The 27,436-nt window shown below is 35.4% G+C and overlaps 1 protein-coding gene across 1 annotated transcript in view; it reads right to left on the minus strand.

Annotated features, from left to right (window-relative positions):
- Positions 1 to 27,436, minus strand: part of ME1 (malic enzyme 1) — a 175,659-nt gene that overhangs the window by 141,405 nt on the left and 6,818 nt on the right. Inside the window, exons 2-3 of the mRNA XM_019729541.2 lie at positions 12,221 to 12,354; positions 8,077 to 8,226 (exon numbers count right to left, since the gene is read on the minus strand). Of these exons, the coding sequence (XP_019585100.1) occupies positions 8,077 to 8,226; positions 12,221 to 12,354 (284 nt within the window). The remainder of the gene's footprint in view (positions 1 to 8,076; positions 8,227 to 12,220; positions 12,355 to 27,436) is intronic.

A 27,436-nucleotide genomic window follows, 5' to 3' on the forward strand; every position in this document is an offset into this window, starting at 1 on the left:
TGCATTTGTTTGGGGGATGGAGTAGGACTTCTGAGGAGATGTGTCATCAAATCACTTTAAATCTACTTAAATAATTTCTTAATTGAAAATCTATTATGTTTAATAATTCTTAAAATTGTGATTAAAGGCTATTTCTAAAAATTTGCTGAATTAAAAAGCAGGGTTATTTGAAGTGATATGTTAGTTAGTTGTACTCTAGGAGACATTCCCAGTACCTGGCATTATTCATCTATGGGCTGCTTTTTTAAAAATTCACAGCATTTTCTACTTGAAAGTGACCTTAGAATTAAATTATTTTACAATCACATCCAATGCAAGAATCACATTTATAGTATGTATGGATCAATGATTATCCAAACCACATGACTATTTCCAATGATGGAGAACAAGGAAGTCTATTCCAATGACAGATTATCAGAAATCTTCCTTTACATTGAACTTAAATCTATAGCCCTATAATAACTTCTACCCACTTATTTTATTTCTACATTCTGAGGTTATACCATGTAAGTGTATTCTTTTTCACATGAAAGTCTTTCAAATAATTGAAAATTTAATTATATCCCTTTCAAGTCTTTTCTTTTAGGCTAAAGATTTCTATTTCTTCCAACTCTTTCGCACATAACAAGATTTCAGTGACAGTCACTGCTTTGGTTACTCTTCTCTGGATAAACAGTAGTACCTCGGTTTTCAAACATCTCCGTTGACGGACATTTTGGTTTATGAACGCAGTAAACCCGGAAGTAAATGCTTCGGTTTTTGAACACAACTCAAAAGTTGAACATGTCACACGGCCTCTGCTGAGTGCAAGATCCTGAGGCCTAGCTGTCGGCTGTTTTTGAATGTTTCAGAATTCGTGGATTACATTCGAACACTGAGGTACCACTGTACTTGTATCTCAGTTTGCTAATGACCCTTCAAAAACATGGCATCCAAAACCAAACACAGTTGTGATCTGAGTACGTGATGCACATAACTATTGCCACCCTTTTTAAAAATTATTTTTATTAATGAATACTGGGATTTATAACCCTTCTAAAAATAAATACAATATGCCCAAATTAATACATTGTCATAAATATTACCTGAGATAAAACTTGGCAATTTTTCCTAATTCTCCATATGCTACGTGTAAACTTACAACACCTGGGTGTGCCCCACAGATTGTGGCAGTTAGTTTTGGATCCTAAACTTAAATTTCCATTTAAGTTTTCCACACTTAAAGTCTCTAGATGAATATGGAGACTTGATGAACTGTTACTTTACACTTTTAAGGGTCTTTTACAGTAAAAGATAAGTTCCAATGCTTTGCTACAGAGATTTATACGTCTGTGCATACACTTAGACAATCCTTAGATCTTGATGTAAAGAATGTTTGAATCATTCCTACATTTTTTCCATTCTCCAAATTTTTCCTAATTAAGGCAATACTTGGGAAAGAAGATAGTTTGGTATTTTAAACTACGTCTGGGCACACACTGAATTTGCAGTACTTTAGAGGACACTCTATCACACTTCTACTTAACAAAAGTTCATATACATTTTCATAAATATAATATTCAAACTTCTCAGAAAAAATAGCTCATGTGAATTAATCAGTAGTTCAAGAAATCATCTAGCTCTCCATAATAAATGAAAGTCAACTTTTTGCAAATTGGTATCTCTAAAACAATCAACCGAGGTAACAGCTAAGAGACTTGAAGTAGTCCAGACATTCCATCTAACTTGTTTCATATCTTTGAAAAATATTCTACCTTGTGGTGCTTTTTCCCATATTTTAAAATAGGGTAGATAAAAATCTAGGCCAATTTCAAGAGAAATGAAATAAATAAAGAAAAGTATATTTTCAAGTGAGTGTAAATCAAAATCAAAGGCTTATTACTATAAGTAAATGGTAAAAAGTTAATTAATATCTAACATTACAATGATCACTTTTCTAGAAGCATTTAAACATTTCTTGCTCTCCTAAACATTAACTATTTGAATTTCTAAAGGCAAAGAAAATTATAATACAGTAAAAAACAAAAATTACAAACTAAACCAGAACTACAAGCCAAAAATATTCCCTGGTTTTCAAAACTCTCCTAAATATTTCTAAAGATTGTAAAGTGGCTGAATTGAAGAAAGCCAAATAAAATCAAGACTAGTCCTGGTTCCCCTGTGCGGCTCTGGTACCCAGGATTACCTCCTAGAGGGGTAGGACCTCCTCTCACCCCTACCGAGAAACCCCAGAGCTCTGCGGGTGAGACGACCCAGTGTAACAAGAAATGTCTCTTAATAGGTGGGCACTGGATCACTTGGCAGTTTACATCACAATGGTCCAATAGCAACTAGATAGCATTAAACTATGGAAAGTGTCACAGCCTTACTTCAACGGTTAAAATATTTAACTTGTAGCTATTATAACTGACTATGAAACCATGTTTCGTTGTCATACAACTTGAGTTATAATCAGTTACTGAGTTATGAAGTACTTACACCTTAATAAAGTAAAATTGCCATCACATATCTGTATAGAACATCATAAAAACAAATTATGTTTAAGAAAACAAGGTAGATTTAAAACAAGAAAATTTTAAAACAAGAACAATATGAAAGTTTCCATTCTGTTAACTATTCATTTGATAGTTATTATAACTGTAATCTGCACTATATAATGAGAACATTCTTGGGTTAAAAGAGTATTAACTTTGGGAAGGTTTCTTTTACATTATTCCTTTTAAGCTTCTTTACTTACTGCTATTTCACAAACCCAATATCAAGTAAAATTGACACCCTCACCCTACAAGACTACAAAATTTGTTGAACTTTTGGCTCTATACAGGAACTACATGTTTCTCTACGAGTAAATAATCTCCATTTCCAAATATGGTCTAATCGTGGTCATGGTTATGACTGTTTTCTATATTACTGGTATATGTTCTCATATGAAACTGCACATGGGATGATAAAGAAAGCCTAGTCCTCACAATTCAAAATCATGAATAGTCTACCTCAAGTCCTTTTTGGAAATCCAAAGGAATTACGTATACAAACACTAAATGTAGAAAAACTGTTTTAGTATTTCGTTTTCATTCATCTTAATGTTTTCTTTTATGCATTGCCCGAAGAATTTTCTATGAAAGAATAGAACTACAAAAAGAAAACCTCTTGATGATTCTCTTTGACAATTAGTCTTATTGTTAATCTTCACCATTGTCAAAATCAAAACAGGTACCATTTATGTAGCATATATAATGTGACTTAAAATAGTAGGAGCTTTACATACATTATCTACTAAGTTCTACGTCCATACATTTAAATGCCTACTAGACCCCATTACTTGAAAGTCACAAAGACAATTAAAACTCAACATGCCCCGAAAAGAACTTTCTATCTCCGTTACAAACATATTCCATTATTCTGAAACTTAGTGAGTAGTACCGTCATCCATTTAGTCATTAAGAAACCTAGGAGTTGCAATAATACCAGTTGTAATAACAACTATTTGGGAACAGCTACTATGTGCCAAGAATTATGCTAGGTATATTATCTATATTTATTCCTCATCCTTCAAAAACTTGCAAAATAGGTATTATTCTGTGAAGTCTTGCAATGAAGAATCCTGTTCAATTTTAGTTAATTCAGCTTCTTTCCAATTAATTTGAGAACTGGACACTTGTTTCACCCTAACTTTTGGCAAATCAAACAATGGTATTAGTTGGATCAGACTTCGTAAATGCTTTTTTTTTAAATTATCATTAACAAACTATTGTATTACCTCATACTTTTTTGCCAAAATCATATCAGTGAATTACTGTATAAAGATGAGTTGCTGAAAGGAGTATGTGTTTAAAGTTGTATTGTCTACAGTTAATCAAAATTTTACTTCCTCACAGCCTGATTTCTTGCAGAGTCCAATTTCTTTCAGATCTATCATTTACGAGAATGTACTTGTTAGAATAGTATGTTTAAACAGTAGGAGAAATAAAGAACATCATCAATAGCTTTCTATGTGAGTGGATGATTAGAGTAATATTGTTACTATTTCTATGAGGTAGCAAACAACATATATTAATTCAGCACGGACCAGGTGCTAGGCCTCAATAGGATGGAAAATGAAGCAATTTGCAAAATATGATCTCTTCTCTATAAAGGCTTACAGTCTAGTTGGAACTAAATGAATAGTAAAATGCCAACAAAAAATGACCAAGAGTACTTTGATAGAACACTAGAAATATCAAAAGTAGGAACATGATATAGTGCCAAAGCCATGATAAAATGATATGAACTTATTACAGTAATAAGAACTCATAAGAGAGGCGAGATAATTCTTGGAAAATCAATGTAAAATAGAGCAGATAAAATATTTCCAAAGAAATAATGTAAATCTGCTTTAGCTGTCTTTTATATATACCTACATCACTAATTTGCACAAAAAGTTTCATTAAAAACAAGAGTCACAGAATACAAATAATTTAAGTAAAACAGTAAGCTCAGCATTCTGCAAAAATACAAAAGGAATTGTCTCTAGCTTCCAAAAATCATACGTCTCTCAACAAATTGGCCACAATTAGGTATGCTGGCATAAGCATATTGCACTACCAAATACTGGATCTGCAAAAATTAACATGTTATGGGCACATGGGAACAAGATAATCCAAGCAAGCTCAATACCACTCTTAAAAATGATTATCCATGACATCTTGAAAAACCCACATAAAGTATCTATACCAAAGAGAATAGAAATTCCACACAAAACCAATAAATGGATTTTCTAGCATCATACCTTAAAAAAGAAATATTGGAAGTAGAGGTATTCATATAAGAACTTATTTTTGGATATCTAGCAAGATTTTAATGCCATATTCAAAATGAAAACTATCTAGTCATAGAAAAGCATATCATTAAGATATATTAAAAAGTGTGAGACCAAAAGATATACCTGTTCGCAACTCCATTACACTCAGTACTTGTACTATTAACCCTTAATTTTCACTTATTATGTTCCTAATTGCTACTACCAAATTCACAAAGTAAACATAATAAGAAGAATAATCCTGCTCACTTTCTCAATGTCTTACAACTCCTGTTGTTGCAGTAAGAAAGGTTTAACAGACATTTGTCAATTTTGGCTTCAAAAAAAATAGTGTATATGCTAAGTGATACCTAAAAGATCCATCACTATTCAAACACAATCACAATTTCCTTTCTAATTAAATATAATGTCTAAATTTGTGACACATTTTCAAATAGGTTCATTTTTTTATAATTATGGAAGAAGACATGAAAACTATTCTAAACAATTTTGAAATCATCAAAAGTTTAAGAAAATATAAGTTAAAAATCAACATGACAGAAAACTGCCATAAAGAGATCATATAGAAATGGTTTTAGAAACTTTACTTTTCCTGTGAGTAAAGCATTCATTCACTTAAATTTCAAATATTGTGGAAATATTGAAGAATAATACAATAAATACCTCCACCTAGATTCAACATTTGTGAGCCTTTTGCTATAAATGCTTTCCTACCTCCTGTCCCACCTTCTCCTCTGCATCATATTTTCCTTTCTTTCCTTCTAACTAATTTATTTCCGACAAAGCCCCCAGAAATCAAATACATTAATACTTCTACAGAAAACCAAATTACACTAAGTCAGATAAAGACTATAAATATTCTTATATAAATTCAGTTCAAGTTTTGCCACGACACAGGTTCAGACAGATCAGGTTTTCTCCCTAATGATATTTTTGTAATGTTTGGTTTTCAAAATTTTGGATTTTAAAAATGTGAACAAAGGATGGTTGGCTGCAGTATTAACCCTATGTCACAGAGAAGGAAACTAAAGCATAGAAAGATTAAATAATGTATTCGAGACTAAAACAAGTAGCAAACTCCGGTAAGTGAAAACAGGCAACCTACTCCAGAGCCCATAGTTTTCACTACTGCTCTAGGAAGCCTCCAATCCAAGAGAAAATCCTGTGATTTTCTTTTTCTTTATCTAGAGGCTGCATTCTTATCCCTAATTCCATTGCTACTCTCCTAATGTGAGCCACCATCATCTCTCACTGAGTTTACTGCAATAGGCTGCTAACCAGGCTACTTGATTCTCCCACCCATTTAACTAACAGTAAGAGCCAATGTTCTTTAAAACAGCCTACAAGAAACTATAGGTCTTGTACCTTCTCATTTATCTTACATCTGTGACCTCACCTCTACTCTCCCCCTCTCTCACTCCACTCTAGCCACACTGGTCTCTATGCTGCCCCTTGCCTCCAAGCATGTTTCCACTTAGGACCCTGGCACTGACTATTCCTCCTGCCTAGCACCTTTCCCTTGTATGTACATGACGCCCCCTTCTCACTCCTCTAATCTCATTTTCCAATGAGGCCTACACTGTCGCTCTATTTAAAATTGCAGCTGCCCTTCCAAAGCAACTGACACTCCAGATCCCCCTTTCCCTGCTCTATTCTTTTTTTCTCCATAACACTTACTACCTTCAAACATTCTAGACAATCTACTTATTTTTTATTTCCCTGTCTGTCTCTTCCACTGTTGGATTTATACATACATAATGTATCCCAAGCCCTAGAAAATCATCTACTACATAGTAAGTAGTCAAAAAATAATTATTTTGATTGAGATTTCTATGTCAACTTCAACCCAAAAACACTGTTTGACCTAAGCTCTTCAACCTTTTTTTTTAATTATAGTTATTAGCATTTCTCAGGATTTCATAGAAAAGTTAGCATTTCAATAAATATGCTTAAATTATATTTTAAAACAACCAAGTTTTATACAGTTATGCTTTTATTAAGATTCTTTCTTTATATAGAATTATTTTAGACATGGACAGATGTTTTGTCACTTAGAGAAGACAATCAGAAACAGTTTACATAGTATGATACCTTCTATAAAGAACATAGTGTGTATTTGTGCGTATCAGAGTTTTTGGTATGATGACACTAGGTATTTTTTAAATATGTCTTCCTTCTGCATATTGGTATTTTCTCATTTTTCAATAATGAACATGTATTGTTTGTATGATTAAATATACTCATATACTTCCCAAAAAGTTATTCCTCACAATATGCATACATTACCAGCTAAATTCTAACTCTCACTCTTCTATGAAAAAAAATTTTTTCACTGTCAATATAGTCATTATAAATGCAATAGATATGTGCTATTAATGCAATTTGACAGACCACCTACAAATATTGATCTAATTCTTCTCTTTACACAAGAGGTGATGTGGTAATCCTTTTCTTTGTACAAAGGGTAATGTGGCATAAGTGTGCTGAATATTACTACATCCATGTATGCATGTGAAATCCATATATTCAATCTAACTTTCAGATGTTACCTCTGAAATACTCCTTTCAATGACAGTACTTTAAGTAGGCTTTTATATTTATGGTATAAATTTATAAACATTTCTTTTTAATCTTTAAATTCAGTACCACACACATCACAAATATATTCAACTTGAGGTTTTGCTGTTGCTGTTGTTAAAAGTCTTAATATTTATTTCAATTGTTCCTTGCTTCAAAAGTATTTAAAACAATATAATGACTAAAGTGAAGCCATGGTTTTAGAAAAATTGTATTCCATTGTTTTATTCATCTCTAACAGTGACTACTATTTCACTTAAGGGAAATCAACAAAAGAGTTATTTTAGTCCCAATTCTGAATTTAGAAAATAATATTCTCCTATTTTCAGAAAAATTTAGCATCTTTGTTTTAACTTGCAAAATGTATACATAATAGTGGTAATTAACATTTCAAAGACAAGCTTAATTATGATAAATGACTTTCTTTCCAAGTAAAGAACAAGTTCACTTACTGTCTATAAAAGGAAACCTAAATTGGTTTATAAATAACTACTTTCCCATGATCTTAAATCTAGAAAGAAAATACTACATTTTTAATGTTATATATGTTTATATTTCATGTTCTTTTAAATGGAATTTCATTTATATTTTCCAAACTTCAATTCCATTCAATTATATATATATTATTTAATTATTGCAAAAAATTTGCAAAAAACAAATAAAAACACAACAAGTTGTATTTAAAATAAAAGTTCACATACCTTGGCTTCCGAAATGCTAAACTATATTGCTGGCAAGCCAGACCCACAGTGGGGGTGTAAACAATAGGCATGAATTTCTCAAGGTCAAACATTAGCACGCTATAAAAGAGCTTTTCATTTCTGTCTTGAAGATCCATTAAGAGAAGATACCTGTGGAAATTGGACATAATGAGGTCTATATTCCAAAAAAGTCAGGAAATAGCTGCTTAGAAATCTAATTAAAGATTTTTCAACAAAGTATGAGTATTTTTTAGGTCACAGAGAAAACATTTGACAAAAAAAGACTTTAGAAATATTCTTAAACACCTCAAAGAATATAGAACCATAAACCTGAGTTAGTGTCATTCAAATGTTAAAATCATTGCTGTAATAGAAGTTTTATTTGATATTTGAAAAGACTTTATCCCTGTTTTAAAATGAAGGACAGATGAAAATACCACCACAGATATAGTTTAAGCATTAACTTAACTAAGTAATTACAAAGACTTCATCCTTTAACGTCCAGTGCTGAATAACCAAGGGAAATAACAAACAGCAAATGAACAAGAAATGTAGCACCAATTCTAAAAATGACTAAGGTAGGCAAGTTACAAGGGACTTTTCTTATTATTTGTATCAAATGGCCGTTTTCTTTCTAGAAGCATTTTTGACCCAAACTTATCTTTCTAAATATCAACCTTATCATGTTACCTGTAACTTTCAATGATTTATAGAATAAAACTCCAACCGCCTGGTACCACTTAAAAAACAATCTTTCAAAATTGTACTTAATCTTATCAGCCTATATGGATTGATTTCCATTCCCTGAAATAGTTGAAAATGCACAGGATTTGGTGCCACAGTTACAGGATTCTAATGCTTAGATAATAGATGGGTTATACCAACCCCAAAAATTAGCATTTGGGAAGAAGATGATGACTTTCAGACATGCTCAAGTTGATTTAGCAATGTGTAAGTCAGCATTGCTACATCAATGATCAATTCTCAGATCTAATTTTATTTTACTTATCAGAACATATGAAGCAAGTAGCACTCCCTAGAGCTCGATACACTCTCTTTACTTGACTTTAGCCCATCATATTCTCTTGGTTTCCTTCTATCTCATTGGTTTTCTGTTTCTTTTCTGTTTCTATGCTGCTTCTCTCCTGTTTCTCTTCTTTTCTGAAAGCTTTCTGACATTCATCTTTAATATATTAGGAAATTATGTTGGCTTTACCTACAACATATATGCAAAATCTAAACACGTTCATTGCTACAACCCCATATCTACATCACCATCATCTTCTGCTTGGATTACTGTAACAGCCTCCTAAATATTCATCCAGTCTACGTTCCACTCTCAACATTGCAGCCAGTGTTCTTGACATATAGCTCAGATCATGTTGATCTTCTGTTCAAAACCTTGAATGGCTTCCCTTTTTTCTCAGAATAGCAGCAAAAGTCCTTCAGTGGCCTTCCAAGCTATACATAATCTGTCCTCCATCACCTCGCTAACTTCCTCTCCCAACCTACCATTCTTCCCTTTGCTCATTCTGCTCCAGACACAGGTCTCCCTGCTAAACCTTAAACATACCAGCTGAAAAACACTGTTCCTCAGATTTCTTCATGGCTAACTGCCCCACTACCTTTGATTACTTGCTAGTAAGTCACCTTCTCAATGAAGGCTGTCCTGATCACCCAATTTAACAATGCAAACTGACCATACCAAGCCCCAGCATTCTCAGTCCCTCTTCCCCTATTATATCTTTTCCTTATTTTTTTATTAGCACTTGTCACTTTCTAGCATATTAAATAATATACTTATCATTTTACTATTTATTTTAATATTTTTTTAAATAATTTACCAAGTCCAGTGAGGGCAGAGATCATTGCGTATAATCCCCATATCTAAAAGAGCATCTGACACTGAGTTGATGCTCAGTACATATTTGAAGAACAGTCTATGGTGAAAATATCAAAGTCACCAGCTCTTAGGAGGTAGCTGATAAAATGGCCCAGGAAAGAATACAAAGTAAAAACATAAGAAGCTGAAGGAAGGATTTAGGAACAAGTGAAACGGATTGTGAAGGAGTTTAAGAAGCAGCAAATATACATAACTGAACAGCCAAGTCAGCCTGTTTCCCCTGCTGCCCCTGTCATCACACGGGCTCATGAAAACAGTGGCCATGGCAGGGATGGAGGTTCTCCATGGCCTCAGCCACATGGACTTCCAGTCACCAAGGCTGATCTGGCCATAGACATTCTGAGTGCCCAATCTATCAGAGACCAGCACTGAGTGCCTGATACGGCACCATTCCACGGGCTGATCAGCAAGCCACCGAGTGGCAGGCTGATTACACTGGACTGCTTCCATCATGGAAGGGGCAACACTGTTCTTACTAGAATCGATAGTTACTTTGGATACAGATTTGCCTCCGCTGCACACAATGCTTTCACCAAAACTACCATCTGTGGACTTACAGAATGTCTTATCCCCCATTATGATATTCCTCAAAGCATTACCTCCAATCAAGGAACTCACTTCAGAGCAAATGAAGTGTGGCAATGGGCCCATTTTCATGGAATCGCTGGTCTTACCATGTTTCCCCTCCATCCTGAAGCCGCTGGCTTGATAGAATGGTGGAGTGGCCTTCTGAAGACTCAGTGACAGCACCAGCTAAGTAGTAACATCTTGCAAAGCTGGGGCAAGGTTCTCCAGTAGGCTATACATGCTCTGAATCAGTGTCCAATATGATGTCATTTCTCCCATAGCCATGATTCACAGGTCCAGGAACAAAGGAGCGGAAATGAAAGCCACTCACTTTTATCCCCAGTGACCTACCAGCAAAATTTCTGCTTCCTGTCCCCGTGACCTTATGCTCTGCTGGCCTCTAAGTCTTAGTTCCAAAGGGAGGACTGTTTCCACCAGAAGACAATGATTCCATTGAACTGGAAGTTAAGACTGACACTAGCCACTTTGGGCACCACATGCCTCTGAATTAATAGGCAAAGAAGGAAGTTACTGTGCTGGCTGGGGTAACTGATCCTGCCTACCAAGCAATTTGGGCTGCTAGTTCATTATTATTATGATTTTCTTCAACACCCCAGCAAAAAAAAAAAATTCTGCCAGCAGACTGCCTTCACACTGGAACTGCAAGTCTTCCCTTGGTCTCTAGGCTGCCATTCTACCTACAAATTTAGGACTTACCCAACCTCCACAATCTTGTAAACCAATTCCCTGAAATAAATATCTACCTCCATCCAACATGATATAATGTGTGTGTGTGCATACACATACACACACATGCATGAGTGAATGGATGAATGGATAGATAGATGATAGATAGGTAGGTAGGTAGGTCGGTAGGTAGATAAGTAGATACATAGACAGATAGGCAGACACACACACATATCCTGTTGGTTCTGTTTCTCTGGAAAACTCTGACTAATACAAATACTAGGTCCTGGGTTAGTTACCTCTTCTTACCTTCACAACAATATTTTCAAATACCTATTATTCTCTTTAACCCACAAATGAAAAACCTGAGATTTAGAGAGGTTCAGTACCTTCATAAGAAAAGGCTGAGTCAAAAGAAGAGGGCAAGACACATACAGTGGTCCTGACAGTGGTTGTAGTGGTTTGCTCAAGGCCCCACTGCTGGTCAGATACAGCCAGAATTTCAACCTACGGCTATCTCATTACAAAGGTAGAAAACAATGTTGCCTTTATCTTTGTATAAACATGGAAACTGAATTCTAAACAAAGTAAGTGACCTAAATTCCCAATAGTGTTAGAATCAAGTTTGGAAGTTGAAAAAGTACACTTTTACCTACAATTTACTTACAATCTGACTAAAAGCGACTTTAACCTGTTTTGTTCTGTCTAGGATGGTATTTCCTGATAACTCACCTTTATAGCAACAACTTTATCACAAAAGAAAAGTAGTCTCTTTGAGGATATGATTTAGAGAAATTATTTTTTATTTTATGCAAATGTCCTACAGAGGGTAAATTTTTAAAAAAACATCATTGTATTTAAAGGCAAATTCTCCTCAAAGTTGACTACTGTTTTCAAATCACTAAATATTTTAACTTCCTCATTTAATAAAAAATAAACTAGATAACTCCTAAGAGCAACATAAAATCACCTTCAGAAATGCATTACCTGTCAAAATCAGAATTCAGACGCTCAAAATTTTTAATTACTCTAAGGACCTGGATATCTTGATTGGTGAAACAAGGTGGCAACAATCCATGAATATTCAATTGTTGTCTTTCTTCCAGGGTAAAAGCCAAGTCCTATGGAGAAAAGAAAAATAATAATTTGAGGGGGGAAAAAAGACCCCAAAAAGCATATATTTACTCAAATAAAATCCAACAAGTATATGGAATTAAGAATCAGAAGATCTGGTATAACTCTGTACATGGCCATTTGTGAGTAGATCATGTAATCTCTCAATACCTCAGTTTCTTCAACTTTAAATATTAGAATACTATAATATTTTTAGATCTATGTTGCTCACATATCGTTAAGATGAAATTAGGTAATGGATAGGAGAAAAAAATGTGAACACATGCAAATGAAAGGCATAAATAGCAGTATTAGTGTCATTAAATATAACAATGAATAGGAGTTGGAAGAGATTTTAAACTTATGAACATGAATAGGTCACCTATGACCTGCTGTCCTTCTCCTTATAAGTCAGGAAATGCCTTATATATGATGGAGGCACCTGTTCCAACACTCTTCCCAAGTTATCTTCTATTATTCTTATACACTCCTAGCCACACAGAGCTTCTCACCATTGCCTGAACACACCACACCCTTGTATTCTTCCATGACACCACAGTCAAGAATGTCTTTCTGCCCTGCCTTTCTGCCCTTGCCTCAAATGCTCTCTCTTCTCTAAAGCCTTCCCAGACTCACCCAGTATGTCCATTAGAACTCTATTATTATACCTATGTTATCTGTTTACATGAACACTTGCTGTATAAAACGATAGTAAAGAAACTATGAGGCTTGAAAACAAGCAAACAAAACAGAACTGATAGATTGATGCAAAAACCAGAATGGACCTAAGAAATGTGCTGGGATATAACACAAGGAAGAGGTGGTACTAGCAGAGAAACCCCAGTAGTCATTAATCTGTAAGACTGGAATAAGCAGTCCCCCTGGAGGAAAGTCTCCCCGTGGAGATACTGAAGCCCAAGAGGCCTCTCTGACTAACTGTGACTGCTACGCCTAAGGGTCTGGCAAAAGAGCAGTGACATGATGGTGGGCAGGTCCACTCATTGTGATCACTGCTGATGTGTCTTAGACAACCTGGGGGGGTAGGAATGTGTGAACTAACTTTGCCTGGGGTGATGCTACAGCCATCTTCCTCTGCCCTGAAAGTTTCTTATGATGGCAAAATACTGACTCCTGAGTGTTTGGGAAGTTTATTACTCTGGGAAAAGGACAGACAATTTGGTTCATGCCAGAGGTGGACAGACCTTGATTGGTGAGAAATGAACATGTTCAACCTCAGGAAGAAGAAGGAGGAGGTTAATGGATGAACAACTCTCTAGTTCCTCTATTTTTTTAATATGAATTGGCACGTTAATTCATGTCACTGATGGAAAGCCTTATATTTAATTAGACACCTGGGTCAGGGGGCAGACCAAATAAAGTCAAATAGATTTGACCATGAATGACCATTGGTAGAGTTCTCTAAGTTGCCTTCAGGAACTAGCTGGGACCAATGGTTCCAGAACCTCCGGTGCAAGAAGCCGTACACAATCTTGATTTCTCAAAAGGTCTCCAAGTGCCACTAGCACAGCTGTTGTCCAGTCCCAAGATGTTTTTCTCCAATAGCACCCACTCTCATGACTGTAAAAGGCCACTGTTACATGCTCAGTTGGGGGTCCTCTGGAGCTCCAGTATGTGTGGACAGCAGCAGGATGGTCCCTTTCCTAGAGAATAATCCAGTGTGCCCAGCTGTGCCTGGCCCAATCACTCTCTCCTGGATGCCTAAAGAAGGGCAGACCAGTGCAGCCTGTCAGTTCTTTGCCCAGGTGTTGCCAGAACCTTTTGCATGCCATTTTCTTTTTCACTTGTAGTTCGTGTCCCCCTACCAGAATGCAAACGCCATAGGTCAGAAAATTTTGTCTTTTTGTTTCACTGCTTTATCCTTAGTGCTTAGAACAGTACTGACATAGATTTCAGTAACTTGCTGCATAAACAAAAAGTTTTAAATATTTAATTTTAGAGACTTATATTAACATCTTAACAATAAAATTGCTGCTCAGAAAACTGATGAGCGTATTAATTCTGGTAAAATTGCATTTAAAATTTAAAGCAACCAGAAAGGGATATTTGCATGAAAAAGTACTTACAAAACAGAAGGCATACCTCAGTTGTTAAAGATGTAACTGGGGAGACTGATCATTTAAAGCAAAATGTCATGAAATAACTCCTTGGAATGAAACAGAACTATGTACAGTAATATATTTGAAAAAGAAAACTCAACACATTTTTCTCTAACTTGAAAAATTTGTAATTTAAAAATAGGAAAAAAGCTAGGCTAAAGTCTCAAAATTATATGAATATATGTGAAGAAGCAGTAAACTTCTGAATGTTATGCCTTGAAAATTTTAATCAATATTTTGAGAATAAGGCTTATGAGAAGTACTAAAATATGCTACTTCATTCACTTAATTTATTGGTGTAGTTAGCAAGCATCAATTTTCCAATGTCTGATTTGATCTGAATCTAATTCCTAAATCTAATAGGTCTCCCGTATCTTATGCCATGTAAATATGATAATCTGGATATCTTTTGATATCCTTTGATGTTTAGTAACTACAAACTCCCATACACCATTAGCCAAATTTTCCAAGACATAGTAAAGTGCCAATTCAACTCTTAAAAAAAAACCAAAAAACAAGAGCTTAGAAATCTGTGGAAATGGGCCAAGTTAATGTTCTATGATTGGTTTCATATTCTATTACTAACCTTTATGATTTTTTTAAAGAATCAATGAATAAGTAAACTTAAATCTTAAAATCCCTGAACATTTAAAAACATATATGGCATGATTTCATTTAAACCACAGTTTTTAAAAATGACACATCAATGTGATTCCTACCAACCTACAGCTTCCCACAAAGTACTCAGAGAAACATAAGTGGAATTTTGGACCATTTAATAATCCTGGCTCTATATTTCATTTTTTCATACTAACATAGACCTATTAATACAGACATAGTTTGTAGAAATTCATAAACAAGTCAGTTATGTGTAAAACTTGACAGTGAAATTCTAGCTTCATACAGTCCCCTTATTAAAAGCTGATGTAACATGCAACTGTTTCAAAGGATTTTTACCTTAGGGTTATTCTGCAGGGCCTATCCAACAAAGGATAGTGTATCCAAAGTATACATGCAGGTTCTAACTTTCATTTGATTTCTACTGAGTCTTTCATGTAGTTGAAAAGCTTAGCCATCTATATACATATTAGGTTTCCAGACCACCTATAATTCTAATTCCCTAAGAGTTCTCATACACTCTAGGCTCAACCTTGGTTTTCTCCTTTTCTGCCTTCCTTTTACTTTCCCTACTCCTTAAAAAAGCTTTTGGACTAGATCCCTTGACGGCAGAATGGTATGTTGTTTCACTGCTGAGGGCAGCAAACAGGACAACTATTCTTCTGGACTCTACTCATTAATCTATGGATATCTTCTTGAGAAAACTGAGACTATCAAGTAGAAATGAAAACAAAATTCCTGGCATAACAGGAGACTTATATTAGAAACTACGTTTGCATAGAGCAAACATAACTGAGAAAGAAACTTTGTCCTGAGTAATTTATTAGAAACTATTACCATTAAAAACAGAACACATATATTCCATATTCTACACTAACCATCTTTAATGTTTCTAAGTTGACTTTAAAGCAGGCATTCAAGATCAACTTGGTTTAACAATAAGACATATTGTTGTAGGTGGCTGTTCAATACATCTTTGGTATATTATAGGCTGCAATAATCCATGCACTTTAAAATTGCATGCATACTTCACCAGCAAACATGTATTCATGGAAACATGGTAAGTCTAAAGAGCATACTGTTTGGATTTAGATCCAAGTTTAATTCACAAGTAGACAGTATTCAACACTGTGATTTTGAATAAGTGGGGTTAAATGGAGACTCTCCTCAATTTTTGTCTGCTAAATATGTAAGAGTAATCAAACGTATATGGAACATATGTTATGTGTGTCTCATTTGGTTGCCGGGAGGATAAAAATGAGACCAGGGATTTTTGCATCCTATGTAAATTATAAAGTATTATATAAATTCTTATATTACTAATAATAAGTTTTAAAATGAAATCACAAATATGCAAGTCTTAAGTAAAAGCTGACTTTTATTCACATCCTGATATTGTCAGAAAGTCCCTGAATTTAAGAATAAGTTTTAAGAGACCCAGTCAGTACTTTTTGTGAAGACCAACTTAGCTCCCTACCAGAGGTTATTAACCTAAGGTCCATGGACCTAATCACAGACTCTCAAGGAATCAATGGATATAATTCAGGAGTCTTTAAATGTGGATATTTTGTTTCACTAACTCTATTTCCTTCCATTATAAAAGAAGGCAATAAAGAGAAATAGTAGTACTTCCTGTGACTCTCATAAATGGAAATAACATATATTTTCCCATCACATTACATTTGTGGCAAATATCTTGAAATATCATTTATATTTATCATTACTTTGAAATTACAGTAGTTTTAGACCCCACATATGATTTATAACATAAATAGGCACACAGGCTAGTCATGTCAACGATCTTCCTACAGATCTCTTTAAAAAATAAAATTGTACATTAAATTGCTCATATTTAAATATATTGCATTGGCATTTAAGTCTTACAATATCACATTTATTTTTTAATATTTTGATATCTATATTTCATTATAATTTCTTTCGTTTATAATACTATGTATTCTATTTATTTTAAACCATTGCTTTAAGGAGTCCACAGACTTCACTAAATTTCCAAGAGAGGACTTCTGGCACAAAATATATTAAGAACTGTTGCAGAAAACTATGCTTGTTTCCTAAGGGATATATACTTCATATATCAATATGATATTCCCAGAAACACCACAAGATGGCTTTCTTATTTCAGATCCACACTTGAGATTTTCAGAGATGTTCTATCTCCTCTTACAGTTACTTTACTGGAGACTATGAAGCTCTCTGTACTGGTCGGGGTTCTCCAGAGAGACAGTACCAAGCGGATGTATGTGTATACATCACGTATGAAGAAATTGATTTAAGGAATTGGCTCATACAATTATGGAGGCTGACAAGTTCCTGAATCTGAAGTCAGCAAGATGGACACCCAAGAGAACCAATGGTGTAGTTCCAGTCCAAGTCCTAAGGCCTGAGAAACCAGGAGAGCTGACAGTATAGTCTGAAGGCCAGTAGGCTCTAGACCCAGGAAGAGCCAATGTTTCAGTTCAAGTCCAAACTTAGGGGAAAAAATGATGTCATAGCTTGAAGGCAGTCAGGTAAGAGGGGTTCCCTCTTACTCAGAGGAAGGTCAGCCTTTGGTTCTATTCACGCTTTCAACTGACTGGATAAGGCCCATCCACCCACATCAGGGAGGGAAGTGGGCTTTACTCAGTTTACTGATTCAAATGTTAATCTCACCCATAAACATACTCACAGACATACCCTGAATAATATTTAACAAAATGTCCAGATACCCAGCAGCCACGTTGAAAGCTGACACATAAAATTAATCACATTCACCAAATTTTTTCAAGTATTTGTTGAGTGAATGCTCACAATGCTTATAGACACTAAACCAATGAAACAGTGACATATCAAATATGGTCCATAGTCTCATGAAACTTATGATCTAGAGAGTTTAACAGGATATTATATACATTGCTACATAAATAACTATAAAATAATAATGTGATAAGTACGAGGAAAGAAAAGAAATCTTAAGATCTAACTTAATTTAGGGGGTTAAAAGATCTAACTTAATTTAGGGGATTAAAAGGGAAGAATTCACTGAGCAGTGATGTTAAAATAAGATCGGAAGGACAAATAGGAGTTGACCAGGTGAAAAGCTGAGGGTGGCAGTGCAGGAAAGAGCAGGGGCATAAACCCTGACGCACAGAAGCTTGGCTTCTTGGAGAAAGCATAGGGAAGGAAACTGCATCAACTGAGGGAAGAATGCTGAAAGATGACACTGACAACTAGGCAGGAACAAGGGTAGGCAAATCCTTGTAAAGTTTTAAACTTTATCCTAAAACTAATGAGAAGACCTAGTTCTTTTCCTGACTAGTTATACCATTTCATGAAAACGCTACAAGTGATTCAACAGCACTCACCCCACAGTATTTGTTACTCACCATACTGAGGAATCCCTACTAAGGCTGCTCAGTTAAGAAAGCAAAAGCAATGCTTCAGAACCAGTTTCAGAGTACCAGGCAGATCTCCATAAGATTCACGTACATACTCCTAACTGCAACATTTCTCTTTCTATACCTCCTACCCACCACACTAAGGGCATACTTGATTCATGCTCTATATTAATAACATTTATGAAACTTAACTTCATACAATATTTCTAGTATATAATAGAAATACTGGTCACCAGAAACAGTAGTTACCTAGATACCTGTGGGAAGGGGAACCCGCTAGCTGGGGTACAGAAGTGGGAGGGAGACAAACTTTTCACATTTTTGTATATTTTTATTTTCATACAGTGAATCTGTAGGCTATTAAAATATATTAAGAACTATTAAACCCATTTATCTCTATCTCCAAGAATATCATGATCATATTATTTACATTTGTTAAATCTCTATACTTATGTCCCTAGTTACGGCAGACACGGCTAATTGCCTACCATAACATCTGTTCTCCCCTTCCTCCCCAGTAAGAGAACCCTAATATTATTTGGGACAGCAACGCATCAGATAAAAGACTACAATTCCAGACTCCCCTATAGTTATGTCACCATATGCAGAAAGAATAGGGCAGCAGGGAGAGAGGGGAAGTCAAAGGAGGGTGTGAAGGGAGACAAAGGAAGGAGATGAGATCATTCTTAGGAAAAAGTGCAGCCACCAGACCCGCCAGAACTAGATTTTGGTGACTTGGGATAACATCTTGCCCCTTGCTAAAGGTGAACTTAAGCTAATTGTAATGGATTATAATACTATTAGCATTACGGGCAGGGAAAAATCTCCACCCCATGTTCCCATGACAGTTCTGACAAGGGCCAAATAAGGACAAGGGACTCCCATCTCCCAACAGGAAGGAGTAGTCAGTGAGGACACCCCGGGAATGCCTACAGCACTACCCCTAAATCTTGAATATTTCTTGCCCTTATTCTAATAAACTCCTAAGCCTCATTGTTCTTTGGGGCTGTTGCTCTTCTCTTGGCTGCCCACTCCCTCTATTTTGGGAGTGTACTTTCTTCCTTTATTTTAATAAATCCTCTGCTTCTTGGCTTACTCGGTACGTCCTTGAATTCTTTCCTATGATGTTCACCAAGAAATAATCCATTTTCCAGCAACAGTTAGATGTGACCATTTAGCTCACTTCTATGCAATACCATGTAAGGGGAAGTGTTGTGTGAACTGTAGGGAAGTCTCTTAAAGACAGCTGTATTCCCTGGAAAGTGAGTCTTCCTGTGTTTCTCTCATTTCTTCTGGCAGCCAGCCTAGAATGTGTATATAATGCCTATAGACCTATAGTCAGTTAGGGACATGACGTGATTTTGAAAACAGCAGAGCAATATTCCTGATGACTCTGTGGACCCACCAAACAGCCCTAGACTATCAATCTCTGAGAGCCTTCACGTGAGAGAGAAATAACCTGTATCTTAATTAAGTCACTACTATTTCACTTTTTGTGATATGTAGCAAACTCTAATCCTAAGTGATACACTGGTCATCTTTTACCCACTCAATGAAAGAGATTCTCCAACACACACCCCACAGCATATTCATCACACAAGGTGGAATGTGACCTGAGGAGAGGTTATAGCAATATCTGGAAGGTAGAACAGAGCTATAAGAAAGTTACTTCAAGAATTATCCCACATTTATCCATTCAATGAACCTATACAATATATTACTTACTATATTCCAGGTCATATGAGCAAATATGTTGAAAGATAAAGCAACAACACAAACCACCGTCCATGAAGGAATTTTGAAATTTGTAGTTTCTGTAGTATTTTCTCCATCATAGCATGAAGAGGAATAGAACTGCAGTATATAGATGTTGAAAAACCAAACATCTTTCTAAATCCTTAGAATACAGAAGTTTTATAACTTATGGACAGTTCCTATCTAACATGAACCATTTTACACAGAATAACCCTTATTAAATATTGATTTGGCTATAGCAAATATGTACCCAATAAAATGGGGGGGGGATTTTAATAGACATTTGGGAGCTGATACTCTGATTTTTTTCCCCTTGAAACTTAAAATCAAGTTTCACGCATTCCCACCTTTAAAAATAACAATCTAAGGGTTCTGGTTCTTCACAAGATGGAGTCAGCATACTTTATCTTGTCTCTTCCACTGAATCCAACTATAAACCTCGTACAGAATACATTGAGCAGCTATCTGAAGACTCTAAAAAGTAAACGGTAACAGGAGAACTTGGGAAGAAGACCAGAATCCAAGGTACCGCCAAATCAGCGATGAGTTTCCTGGAGTTTTGCCCTCTACCATGGACTGGCTTTTATTTTTCCCCCTCTGTAATCACCTGGCCTTGACTCAAAAAGTAGCACAAAAGCTGGAGGTGCAACTGAGTGCAGAGTGCAGACAAAATGAGTTCCAAGAAAAGCTTTCTCTTAGTCTAAGAATCAGAAAAAGGTACTCTTTAAGGTCACCTAGGAGGGAAATCCACTATTATTTTCCATTTTCTCCAGCCCGAGACCCAAGGCAATTCCAAAGTGGGTTGCAGAAGCATGAGTACCACAGATGCCTAAAATTCTGAGGGAGGAAATCACTCATTTTTTAAAATTAAATTTATTGGGGTGACATTGGTTAATAGAATTATATAGGTTTCAAGCATTCGTTTTAATCAGAGGAGCAATGGTCCCAAGATCATGTGTCAAATGCCTGTTGTTGTTGTTTTTCCTCGCTTGGCCTCAGATGCAAATGCAGCTGAAGGAAGTACACAGCAGAGCAAGGAAACTAAAGGTCTTGTTTTCTGGCTAGTGGACTGGTAAGGGGGCAGGAGGCTCAAAGAGATAATATTGGAGAGATCACAGGGAGAAGGAAACTCAAGAGAGCAATCCCCTAAAGATGTATATGAACTCCTGGGCTCATCTCTGAGTTAAGCATGCATAGATCTGACCTTAAACAGCATACCAAACCTTTGAGAACTAAGTGTGGAATGAACTACTACACAGATCCCACAGTGGCCCTGGCTGGTACACACGATGAACAACGGATCCAAACAGCAGTACAAAGTAGGCTTTGAAAACAGAATAAACAGAATTAATCAACTCATAGAAGGTGGACACAACTGGGAACTGATCTAACCAGATTGAGTGACTTCTAAAAAGAACAGTATTCTCCTAAAGGCTTAACTAAAACTTAGAAACTTATACTAAGCAAATGGCTAGGATACAGGCAAAAATTACTCAATATACAAAGGAACAGGAAAACGTTAACTCTCAAAGGAAAAGAAAATGAAAAAACATCAATCCCGATAAGATATAGGTAATGGAGTTATCAAAGATTTAAAATCAGTTATAACCATGCCTTGAACCATAAGGGCAAAATCTTTTGAAATGACTGGAAAGATAGAAAGTCTTGGCCAAAAAGTTAAGCTATAAAAAACAAATTTAGAAATTGAAAATACAGTAACAAATAAAATATTCATTGGATTGGCTCAAGATCAGAATGGAGATGTGAGAGCAAAGAGTCAGTGAACTTGAAGATGGATTATTAGACATTAATCAATCTACAAAACAAGAGAAAAAAAGACTGGGGGGAAAAAGTCAAAACTTCAGGTACCTGTGGGACAATACCAAAAGGCCTGACATTTGTATCAGCAGAATCCCTAAAAGAGAAGAGAATGAAAAAATACTTCAGAAAAATAATGGCTAAAAACTTATCAGTTTTGGAACAAGACATAAAATTACAAATCCAAGAAGCTCAGAAAATCCTAAGAAAATGAACTCAAAGAAAGCCAAACTCAGAAAAATCATATGCAAAATGGTGAAAACTAAAAACAAAAGGGGAAAAAAAAATATTTAAAGGAGCCAGAGAAAAACAACAATTCTAATGACTGCAGATTTCTCCTCAGAAACAAGGGAGGCCAGCAGGAAGAGAAACGGCATTTTTAAAGTGTTGAAGGAAACCAACTGTTAAGCCAGATTCTATAAGTGGTGAAAATATCCATCAGAAATGAAAGTGAAATAAACACATTCTCAGATGAAGAGAAACTAATACGATCGGTCTCCAGCAAACCTGCTTTAAAACAAATGCTAAAGAAAATTCTTTAGCTGGAAGGAAAAATGACACCTGAGGAAAACTTGGAACATCAGGAATGAAAGAAAAGCAACAGAAATGGTAAATATCCGTGTAACTATAATAGAGCATACTTTCCCTCTTTAATTTTTTTAAATATATATGATAGTTAAAATAAAAAACTATAAATATTACATTACATAAAATTTTTTTTCATATAACTCAACAGCAAAGAAACAAATAACTTGATTTAAAAATGGTCAAAAGATCTGAATAGTTATTTTCCAAAGAAGACATACAAGTGGCCACAGGTATATGAAAAATCATCAGGGGAATGCAAATCAAAACCACAATGAGATATTACCTCACACCTGTTAGAATGGTTATTATCCAACAGACAAGAAATAACAAGTGTTGACGAGGATGTGGAGAAAAGGGAACCCTTCTGAACTATTGGTGGGAATGTAAATTGGTGCAGCCACTATGGAAAACAGTATGGAGGCTCCTCAAAAAATTAAAAATAGAACTACCATATGACTCAGCAATTCTACTTCTTGCTATTTATCTGAAGAAAACAAAAACACTAACTTGAAAGGCTATATACACCCTTATGTTCATAGCAACATTTACAATAGCCAAAATATGGAAACAACCTAAGTGTCCACTGATGGATGAATGGATAAAGAAAATGTAGTACACACAAAATGGAACATTATTCAGCCATATAAAAGAAGCAAATCTTGCCATTTATGACAACATGGATGGGACATAAGGGCATTAAGCTAAGTAAATTCAGACAGAGAAAGACAAATACTGTATCATTTCACTTTATGCAGAATATAAAAACAACAAAAATGAGCTCATAGATACAGAAGTAGAAGGCTGGGAGTGGAAGCAAAATGTGTGAAGATGGTCAAAAGGTACAAACTTTCAGCTATAAAATAAATAAGTCATGGTGACTATAGTTAATAATATTGTATTGCATATCTGAAAGTTGCTAAGAGAGTAAATCTTAAAAATTCTCATCACAAGAAAAAAAATTTGCATAACTATGTCTGCTTATAATGTTAACAAGGCTTACTGTGGTGATCATATTGCAGTATATACAAATAACAAGTCATGATGTATACCTGAAACTAGTATATTATATGTCAATTACATCTCAATTTTTTAAATTTTATGTAATACATGAATGGAGATATAAGTGGATATAATAACTATAATAACTGTAACAGAGAAAAGTAATAATACCTGTATGCTGGTAAAATTTCTACATTCCAAATGAAATGATAAAATGTTCATTTTCAGTAGATTGTGAAAGTTAATATATATCATAATTCCTACAGCAAGTACTGAACATAAAGACTATACAAAGAGACACTGTCAAAACTCAATGGGAAGTTAAAATGGGATAATAAAAATATTCAAACAATACAAAAGAAGGCAGTAAAGGAGAAATAAAGGAACAGACACCTAATAATAAAATGGTGGACAGAAATCCAAACATACCAGTAATTACATTAAGTGTAAATGGTCTAAACACAGAAATTAAGACAGATACCATTATAAATGGGCAACAAGCAAAACTGACTGATTAGATCATCATTGCTTCTCACCTACATGTTCCTGTGAGGAATCAGGAAACGTTGACCTTAACCTCTGACTCCACAGGTCATGATTTCCATCTCTTCCATATAACTTATATCATTAGATCTTTCAAACCAGTAATGTCTCTGTTATTTATTAAGCTTGGATCTTCAAAGGAGGATTATAATACTTTTGTGCAGTTTCCCAATTTCTCAACTGAATTTTCTCATGATTTATGAGAAAAATTTCTCATAAACTTTGGGAGAAATTTCAGGAATTTCTGTAAGGAAAGTTTTTTGAACCTTTGATGTGTCCTACATTGAGTGAGACATGTTAAAGTCTTCTATTATTAGTGTGTTTGTTTCTCTTTGCATGTCCTGCGGTGTCTTTTTTATAAAGGTGGCTGCTGTGTTATTTGCTGCATAGATAGATATTTTACCTTCATTCAGAATGGGACCTTTCAGCATTATAAAAAACACTTTGTTTCATTTAATGCTTTTTGACATGAATTTGACATTGTCTGATGTCAGGGTAACTCTGATTTCTTGCTGTTTGCATTTTCCCATATCTTTCTTTATTTTTAGCTTTTTGTAACATTTTGTTCTCAATGTATCCCTTATATACAACATAGTTTGCTTGCGCTTTGTGAAATAATCTGAAAACAATTTTATTTATAGATGAGTTATTATCATTTAGATTTATTGATATGACCAATATATTTGCTCTCAATTCTGTCATATTATTATGTTACAGCTACCATATGTAAAAATTACATATAAGCAAGATTTTGAATAATTAAAAATTTTAAAGGTCCACAAAAACGCTAATTAACCAAGTTTCAATTTCTTTTTGGGTCTGAGCACATAAGTAAAGACTTACTCCTTTGCTGACTGACCAAACTTGCCACTATTAGCAACAGTAATAATGTTCCCACAGTGTTAAGATTATTTGTTTAAAAGATACCTCAATTTGGTCACATAGATAGAAAAACAAAGGGGCCCATACTGCCCAGGCAAACTGGAGCCCACAAGCAAAACTAAGACACAGAAAAGAAAGTTATTGTATATTAATCTTCCCAGGGGTGAATGCACTACTTAAAGAAGTCATAGAGCAGAATTTTTTAAACTATGGATTGTAATTCATTATTGAATCACAACCAACATTGGTTTTTAATTGAAATAGAACAGATACTACTAGAGTGCATTGAACACAGCAAGGGAAAGTATCATATTATGAAATTTTTTTTCAGTTACGAGGTCTGACAATTAGGTTCACAAACTTGCCATGGTGTGCTTACATTGGCAGCACTGTACAAATAGACTGGTAAGGTTTCATAACCTTGGTATGTCAGTGTCTCACAGCTGTGTTCGTGTTAATGTGTGAATGTGTGGCGGTGTCTTGCTGAGTGGTGTTCATTATTGTTGTTGCGTGTTTTTGTGTGCCGTCGTGAGAATGTCTGAGCTTGAATCAGACCACAAACAAACATTCAATTTCTTGTTAAACTTGGCAAGAGTGGAAGTGAAATGAAGGACATGTTAGTCCAAGTTTATGGGGATAATGCCATGAACAAAATGGCAGTGTACAAATGGATTAAACGTTCTTCTGAGGGGAGAGAAAATGCACCACGGATGAAGAGAGGTCAGGGCGGCCAGTAACGAGCAGAACTAACAAAAACATTGCAAAAATTCCTCAAACTGTGCATCAAAATCGTCAGCTGACTGTGAGATAGCAGACCAAGTAAACATCAATAGAGAAAGTTAGGAAAATCTTAACTGAAAATCTTGGCGTGAAAAAGGTGTGTGCAAAACTGGTCCTGAAGGAGCTCACCGATGAACAACAGCAAAGGAGAGTCGAAGTTTGCCAAGACCTTTTGGAGAGGCAAGATGATGTTTTGGGCCATGTTATCACTGGTGATGAAACATGCGTGTACCACTATGACCCTGAAACAAAGTTTCAAAGTGCACAATGAAAGTCAGCCATTCTCCATGACCAGAAAATTCCATCAGTACAAATCAAGAGTCAAAACAATGTTGTTAACCTTTTTTGATATCAGAGAGATTATTCATCATGAATTTGTACCAATGGGACAGTTAACCAAGTTTACTATTTGGAAGTGCTGAAAAGGCTGCATGAAAAACTTAGAGGACCTGCATGTTTCACCAACAGTTCATGGCTCTTGCATCACAACAATGCACCGGCTCACATGGATTTGTCTGTGAGGGAGTTTTTAGCCAGTAAACAAGAGTATTGGAACACCCTCCCTACTCACCTGATCTGGCCCCCAGTGTCTTTTTTTTTTACCCAAAGACAAAGGAAATATGGAAAGGAAGACATTTTGATGGCATTCAGGACATCAAGGGTAATATGACGACAGCTCCCAGGGCCATTCCAGAAAAAGAGCTCCAAAACTGCTTTGAAGGGTGGATTAAGCACTGGCGTCAGTGCATAGCTTCCCAATGGGAGTAACTTCAAAGGTGACCATACTGATATTCAGCAATGATATATGTAGCATTTTTCTAGGATGAGTTCACAAATTTAATTGTCATACTGTGTAAGTGTATTAGTTTGCTAAGGCTGCCATAAGAAGGTACCAGACTGGTGGCTAAAACAACACAGATTTATGCTCACAGTTCTGGAGGCTGGAAGTCCAAGACGCAGGTGTGGGCAGGGTTGCTTACATTCTAGGCTTCTCTTCATTGCCTTACAGGTAGCTGTCTTCTCCCTTTGTCTTCACATGGTCTTTCCTGTGCGTGTCCTAATCTCCTCTTATAAAGACACCAGTCATACTGGATGAGGGCCTACCCTAAAGACCTGATTTTAACTTAATTACATCCTTAAAGACCTATTTCCAAATATGGTTATATTCTGAGATAGTGGGGATTAAGACTTCAATATATGACTTTTGGGAGGAAACAATTCAGCCAATGACAATATGTTCATATACAAGTACATTGTGTGTGTGTGTGTGTGTGTGTGTGTGTGTGTGTGTGTACTATGTCAAAATCAGAAAAGTTTGCAAATATCTTAGAGCACTCTGAATACACAATTTAAATGCATTTTAATTCTAAATTTATGAGGCCTAGCCCTAATATTATAATGAAGTCTTAGGACTCCTTCAGTCTCCACATCTCAGGTCTTAACAGTTCAGAATTTAACTATCCCAGAGATACTCATAATGTAATCATGAACATTCTTAGGAACATGTAAGTACTTTTGCTGATGTTCTTACTCAACCATTACCTGATTATTAAAAAAATCCTAGTGTTTTAGGTCTGGGGTTTGTTTATGAGTAT

This window comes from Rhinolophus sinicus, linkage group LG05 (assembly GCF_036562045.2).
Source record: "Rhinolophus sinicus isolate RSC01 linkage group LG05, ASM3656204v1, whole genome shotgun sequence".
NCBI classification, from domain to species: Eukaryota; Metazoa; Chordata; class Mammalia; order Chiroptera; family Rhinolophidae; genus Rhinolophus; species Rhinolophus sinicus.